Source organism: Limulus polyphemus, unplaced genomic scaffold (genome assembly GCF_000517525.1).
Source record: "Limulus polyphemus unplaced genomic scaffold, Limulus_polyphemus-2.1.2 Scaffold3485, whole genome shotgun sequence".
Taxonomy (NCBI): Eukaryota; Metazoa; Arthropoda; class Merostomata; order Xiphosura; family Limulidae; genus Limulus; species Limulus polyphemus.
In genome coordinates, this window is record NW_013669095.1 from 3,675 (window position 1) to 11,053 (window position 7,379).

At 35.1% G+C, this 7,379-nt stretch overlaps 1 protein-coding gene across 1 annotated transcript in view; it reads left to right on the forward strand.

Annotated features, from left to right (window-relative positions):
- The first annotated feature begins 5,138 nt into the window (after nucleotides 1-5,138).
- The window catches only part of LOC106469436 (trafficking kinesin-binding protein 1-like), a 42,809-nt gene continuing 40,568 nt past the window's right edge, over nucleotides 5,139-7,379 (forward strand). The window contains exon 1 of the mRNA XM_022397951.1: nucleotides 5,139-5,369. Coding sequence (XP_022253659.1) covers nucleotides 5,240-5,369 — 130 coding nt within the window. The 5' untranslated portion in view covers nucleotides 5,139-5,239. The remainder of the gene's footprint in view (nucleotides 5,370-7,379) is intronic.

A 7,379-nucleotide genomic window follows, 5' to 3' on the forward strand; every position in this document is an offset into this window, starting at 1 on the left:
GATGGAGCAGATGAATCCACGTAAAGTAGAAGCCAATAAGACAGAGACCAGTACGAAAGAAGAAACGTCCTGTAAAATTAAGAGACTTTGTTGTATTTTAATTTTGTGTTGTAAATTCTGTGTATTTAATTAAGTTATTGTTAATTATTTATTGGTTTAATGTAAGTGGCTATTGTTCGTCCCGAACAATACTAAGGAAAGGGCAGTATTAAGACAGCGGAAGTCACGTGATTCTGGTGGCACGTGATGAATTTCTCGAATTATCGGAGAACTCCGAGAATTCTGGAGATGCCTCCTTGTTAGCACATAAGCCTGGCAGAGAAAAGCCAATGAGTTAAGCGAACAGTAGTTACGGTGAGTTTTGGGTAATTTATGATTCTGTTTCGAGCTAGTGTGTGTTTTGTACTCGTGAAGAACGAAGTTATCGAGGTTGTGAATCGCTGTGTTTTATAAAAAATATTAAGTTTAAAGTGAAGAGAAACGTACTGACTGTGGAATCACTGTGTACTAAAAGTTTGTATCGAGAAAGAATAAACTGGTTTAATCAAGAAAGGACTTGTATCGCTGGAGTTCCTGGAAAGAATTTCTACCGGAAATTAACAAACAAGCAGATACGTAACAGTATTTATATTGAAACAGTACTTATTTAAATCAGGATTTCTAGAATAATACAAAATAATTCTAATCGCAAACAGCAAAATCTGTAAGTCCACTTGCCTTAAGCCTAACATTAGTTATACCTTTATTAAGTACGTCCTATATTCGATAAAGAGATAAATTAACGCTGTAACTTGTGTATGTTGTTTGCTTTAGTATTGTTTGAGCTAAAATTTATAATTTTATTTTACGACGTAACGTTAGATCTTTTTAAAACCTTTGATAAGCTTTTAAGATGTTGTTGCACAAAATGTCTACTAAAGTATATTTACATCGCCTTTTGTTTACATCCGTTGAAATAAAGTGTGTGCGCATGCGCATTTAGATAGTAAGGTGCACACACATTTTCAAGACAAACAAAAACTGAGTATTATTATAATAGATGTAAAACTGTGACTATGAAAATATTTTTATCGTAGAAAAGGCCTCGGGAAAATCACCAAAAAGTAAAGGTTAAGGAAATAATTTCATGATATATTTTTAAATATGTTATTGAGAATCTCCCTAAAATATAAATAATTAAAAAATCCCTACGTGGGTGAGGCGTTGTTTATATTGTGAAATGCATCATAGTGAAATCTATGTTTCATGTGGTAAGTGTCTTTACTACATGTGATACCACTGTTACATGTGGTGTTTATGCTACATGCAGCAAGTATCTATGTAACAATTAGGATAAAATGGATAAATTATGTAAACCAATGCGAGTAGATTAGTTTAAATCATTCTACCTATACTCACCATAATTCCAAATACAGGCAGCGCTAGAGAAGATAGCTGTACCAGTTGTATTTCGTTGATTGGTTGTTTTAGAACTTTATTATTCTTGCTCACTGGGACTGCACCAGTGTCGTTAGGAAACACCACTGTACCTAAGCTAATAATCATAAACCAACTGAATGTATATTTCTAATGTATTTCTACTGCTAACTTCAGAATAACAATGAGAAATAAAATTGAAGGGCATTTCGGGGGCAATTTTTGCAACCGGGGACACTTTATAGTCCATTGTTTTTCCAGTGACAATGTTCAGTAACGAACATGCTCACTCTTTCAGTCGTGAAAGCGTTATAATGTGACGGTTAATCCCACTATTCGTTGATAAAAGGGTAGTCCAAGAGTTGGCGGTTGATACTGTTGATTAGCTGCCTTCCCTATAGGCTATAACTTCAAAATTAGGGCCGGCTGGCGCTGAAAGCCATCGTTCTGCTTTGCGCGAAATTCTAAACAAACAAGCCAAATCAACAAACAAACAAACATATTGTTAAAGTATAATAGACCATGTGTAAGACAAAAGCTCAGATGGGTTGGTACAAGGCTAAGAAGTGTATTGTTCATTTCAGGCTTTATGGGAAATGCCTGAGATGCTCTCTCTTTCAGTTCCATGCGTCTCTCTCTCTCTCTTTTTTAAGAAATGGGGAGCACCAAGGGTTAAAGAATTAGGGAGAGAGTTAAACAAAGTTTCTGAATGCTCAATCACTTTATGTTGGGCTTATTTCCATGGCTTCAATTAATTTGTAAAAGAAACAGATCTAGCCCCTCCGATTTACTGTGTGTCGGTGCATATAAATCTTATAACAGGTTCGAGTATCCGTGTAAAAACAAAATAAATTCAGAATACACGTGTTTGAATTCAAATATTCTTTAAGACAAACATTCATACTAATGTTTTTCAAAACCATTCATTCCGGGAATTTTTCAATATCATGGTATAAGCTGGCGGAGTAAGAAAGCCTTTAAAACTACAAAATGCAAAAACAAGTTGCAATTCAGGTGGTTTCCCCTCAATTATCTTAGTTGGGGCCGGGCGTGGCTTAGTGGATAGGGTGCTGGCATGCGAATAGGAAGTTCCAAAGTTGGAGCTGCGAAAAGTCGCTGAACACGCTCTGCACTTTCAGCTGTGGTGGCATTATAACAGTGACGGTCAATACTGCTGTTCGATTAAAAGCCGCATTGACGGTGAGTGCTGTTGACTAGTTGTCTGCTTCCAATCAGTAGTTCTAAATTAATGATGACTCTGTCTGAACTTCAAGAAGGAGGATTATTTCATTTGGTCGTTTAGCACATGCGTCACATTGGGTGTCACTCAGGTTGAAGACACAAATTCTCTTAGCAATTACAAAATGTATACTTTGATAGTATTAAAACCACGTTTAAGCTCTGTATTTTTGTTAGAATAAAAGATGATTTGTTGTGAGGGACGAAATATATTCTTTGTCAATGACCTATAGAAGACAAAATAAGAACAATACATGCTATTTTACAAAAATATATAAAGGACTAAATAAATTGCTGGAATAAATATCTATAGTCTAACGTGCTGTTTTATTACCTTTTGTAAGTCAATTGAAAGTAAAATGCCAAAGCACTACTTATCTGGATCACTCTTTAGATGCTAGTGTTGTTATAACCAGCATATTCGAGGCGAGAACTTAATTATACAATTTAGTGGAGTTTCATGTAAAAGTTGATAACATAGTGCGATTATTCTAAACCTGGCTGTATCATACATATTAATGTTCTAATAGCTGCTCACAGTATTTGGAAAATATAAATAAAAGAATTATTTATTGTCTGATAAAGAAGAGCATCAGAAATTCGAACTCTGCTGTAATTCAACAACAGGTTAATCTAATGAAATAATTTATTGTTTGTTTTCTTGCTGTTTTGTATTGTGCGACTAACAAATTCACGTTGTGGGTAATATTTTAAGATCCCATGCTTGTGAATAACTTCTAAAATCCCGTGTTTGTGGGTAACTTCAAGGATCTTGTGCTTTTAGGGTAACATTTATAATTATGTATTTCTGGATAACTTGTAGGGTTCTGTGCTTGTGGGTATCTTCTAGGATCTTGTGCTTTTAGGATTCCGTGTTTCTGAGTAACTTCTAGAATCCCGTGCTTGTGGGTAACTTGTAGGACCTTGTGCTTGTGGGTAACTTCTAGGATCTTGTACTTTTAGGGTAACTTGTAGGATCTTGTGTTTGTGGGTTACTTGTAGCATCCTGTTCTTGACAGGATCAAGTTTTCATAAATGAAACCAATGTGAACTCCTATAACTACTCGAGGAACTACTACTTGGCAAATTGAACCACGCAGGGAACAGTTTAGTTTCGGAGCATAAAATCAGAGATAATTTGAAAGTTCGATTGGATTGAGAATACAAGAATTAAAGGTTCACATCCCGCTGCTGCGAAAACGCGCTGAGCTTTGGAGCTACGGATGTGCAATAAGAATGGCGGCCAAATCTCGGTCAGACAAACATATTCCAAGATTATGGCCGGATATGTCTTGTGTACATTTACATTAAATTTCCAAAACAAACAAAGGAACTTGATTTAATGGTTTGAAGTTTAGTGTCTTGAAACTGTTCAGCGTCTCTGAATAGGTTTAAGACTATCCAGTGAAAAACCAAAACAAGCACATTTCCCTAGGTTATGCAATTCACGAAAACAGGATTTAAATATATCCTGAAAACGGACCTTGTTAAACCAGTTTCTTGTTTATTTGATCACGTGACTTGGCAATAATAAAACTGGCCTAAAATATAGTTAGTGAAGTTTGCATACTAATGGGTTGTGCTTATAAGTTTGTCTGCTAATGAGTCGTGCTTTACAAGTTTGTGTGCCAATGGGTTGTGCTTATAAGTTTGTGTGTTAATGAGTCGTGCTTATACAATACAGTACATTAAACAGTTTTAGGGTAAGGCAGTTTAAAAGTTACCCATGTTATTTTATCACATACGTTCCACACGTTCTTTCATGTCACTCTCTATGGTAAGGTAGTTCAAAAGTTACCCATGTTATTTTGGAAACTGTTCTTTCGCAAGCAATTCGAAGCCTTAATTAACCTCAATGGGTGCCGTATGTATTTTTTTGAATACGTTAAGACTATTCAGTTCAAGTAGTTTTCGATCATTTTCTTGGTTTAGTGACTTGATTGTTACTTTTGTAGAAACATTTACTCTTGATAGCTTAGCGGTAAGCTTGAGGGCTTATAACGCTAAAACTCGGTGATGGGCGCAGTGTAGATAGATTATTGTGTAGCTTTGCACGTAAAGGAAACAAACAAAATTTATTTAAAATGCCTATGTATATAAAATGTCATTTTTATGTTTTTATATATTTAAACTATGAAAAATAACTTAGTTGCCTTTACCTAGAGACTGCCGTTAACAAGAGTAAGAGTTTAGATAAACGTACGGAACAGCACTGTTATCTGGTTCAAGATTATTCGTTGCATTTTGCACGTAAACGTCGATCAGTTTATTTACATTTCTTGTGTTTTAAAAAACTAAACAGGAAAACAATATCTGGATAGTACTTTAAATGTCGAAACTTTTCCTGTAGCCAAGATAACGTTTTCAGCTGTATGGTGTAGGAATCCAAGACTCTTGAAGGCGATTGGTTGCTGAGTTTCGCATGTCCCGTGAGTTTACCCTTGAACTTGCTGCTGTAGGTGATTGCAGTAAGACGATGGTTTTTGTTCACTTAAGGTGACCAGCTAAGGATATTAAAATTAAACAAAGAAATACGAGTTTGTGTACTGTACTGATTTATCAGTTTATACGTTTTTAAATAATCATGTGTCGTATTAAAAACGTATTCGGTTCTCGTCCACTATCATCTGACATTATTCAGTTAATAGACTCAATTTGGTCAGAACTTGATGTCGTACAGGAACACCGGTCAAGCGACGCTAAGAACGACATTGGTAGGTCTGTAGAATATTGTGGTACAAATAACAGGTAGAAAGGGAGATTAGTGCTTAGTTCCATGTTATAGAATATTGTGTAGTACAAATAACAGGTAGAAAGGGTGATTAGTGTTCAATGTCATGTTATAGAATATTGTGTGGTACAAATAACAGGTAGAAAGGGTGATTAGTGCTTAGTTCCATGTTATAGAATATTGTGTAGTACAAATAACAGGTAGAAAGGGAGATTAGTGCTCAATGCCATGTTATAGAATATTGTGTGGTACAAATAACAAGTAGAAAGGGTGATTAGAACTCGGTACCATGTCATGCATAATATTCAACTTAACTTTTAATTTCACAACCAAGTCCCTATTATTTCCTACTCCTAGAGTGCGGCGAAGGAAGCTTGCTCGATCTTCGAGCAACCGTGTGATTAATTATATTTTTAAAATAATAAATTTTCATTGAAATACCTGCCAGTAGTTCGAGTCCGAATGTTTTCCTTTTGAAGGAAGAATGTGGGGTTTTAAGGCTTTATAACACCGTCTTCCCTGATGGTAATTGGACATACGTTTTATAATTGGTTAAGCTCCATTAGTTTTCTAATAGGGCGATTAACTTTTGGAATGAGTTGCCTTCGGTAAACCAACACATTTTCTGGAAACTGAGTGGGTAGTTTAAATTTTAAATTATTTTTGGATGTGCTAGGGTAGCCTTAAAGGACCACGTGGTCCTTTGGTACGAGGAGGTTATGTTATACTTTTGAGAGCGATTGCATAATACCGTTTTTGAAAAAAAAATAATATGTTACTTCTAAAAATAACTACAAATCAATACCATTCGATGATACTACTTGTGAAACTGTCTTGTCAAAATAAGGGAGGTCCGTGTGGCTCAGCAGAAAGTCTGAGGGCTTATAATGCTAAAACTCGAGTCTCGATATATGCGGTGAACAGAGCAAAGGTAGCTCATCGTGTCGCTTTGCGCTACAACATTAAGCAATGTACCAAGTTACGAGAAATGTGACATCTCGATGCCAGGTATCGATTACGTATTTGTTTTATTTGAGTATTTGGTATTTAAAGAACTGCATTCGATTAATATTTCAGCCCAATATGTCGTGAAACCATACGAATAAAATAGCTGGTTTGTATATACGGTACACTTTGTTATCAAAGTTGCATATAAACGGGTCACTTGTGCAGACAGAGAACTTATTCTGATGTACAGGTAGGAGAATCAAACCTGGGATTGTTCAGATAACAATAAGAAATTCCCATTAAAAGGTAACCTTCAGTCTGGAAGAAACATTAATATTATCCTCGTTTTCTATTGGAGGTACTATGTTTAATACTTACGAAGATGTTTCTTCAGTTAGTTCCATCAGTGTTATTCTGTTTATAATAATTTAATGATTGTATTACAGATTTCTTTTATTTTCGCCAAAGGAAAAATGTAACGTAATTTGTGACGTAGATGCTTAATGCATTCTCTGATTTGCCGCACAAATTTATAAGAACCGTTGATTTTTATATAAACATGTTAACCCCGAATAATTTTATCTCGCATTGTTGGCTTACTGTACGGATTTAAGATGGTTAACTTAAATCTTTCAGGCTGACCAAACTTTATTCGATATCATTATTTTTGGCCGATAATATCAATATCATCGAAATAGGCTTAATGTTTCCACTAGTCGCCTGCTGAAGTTTTGCATATTCACCTGCTTACATTTTAGAATTTAGCTGCAAATGTTTTTGGGTAGCCTTGTAATTAGTAATTTCATAACATTTATAGAAATTCGGTTACTTGTTAATTTTTGATATGATTGCTTGTATTAAATCAATATATATTCTGATAAGAAGTCTATACGGTTATCTGTGTAACAATTTAAGGTGTATCCCGATAAGAAGTATTTACGGTTATCTGTGTAACAATTTAAGGTGTATCCCGATAAGAAGTATTTACGGTTATCTGTGTAACAATTTAAGGTGTATCCCGATAAGAAGTATTTACGGTTATCTG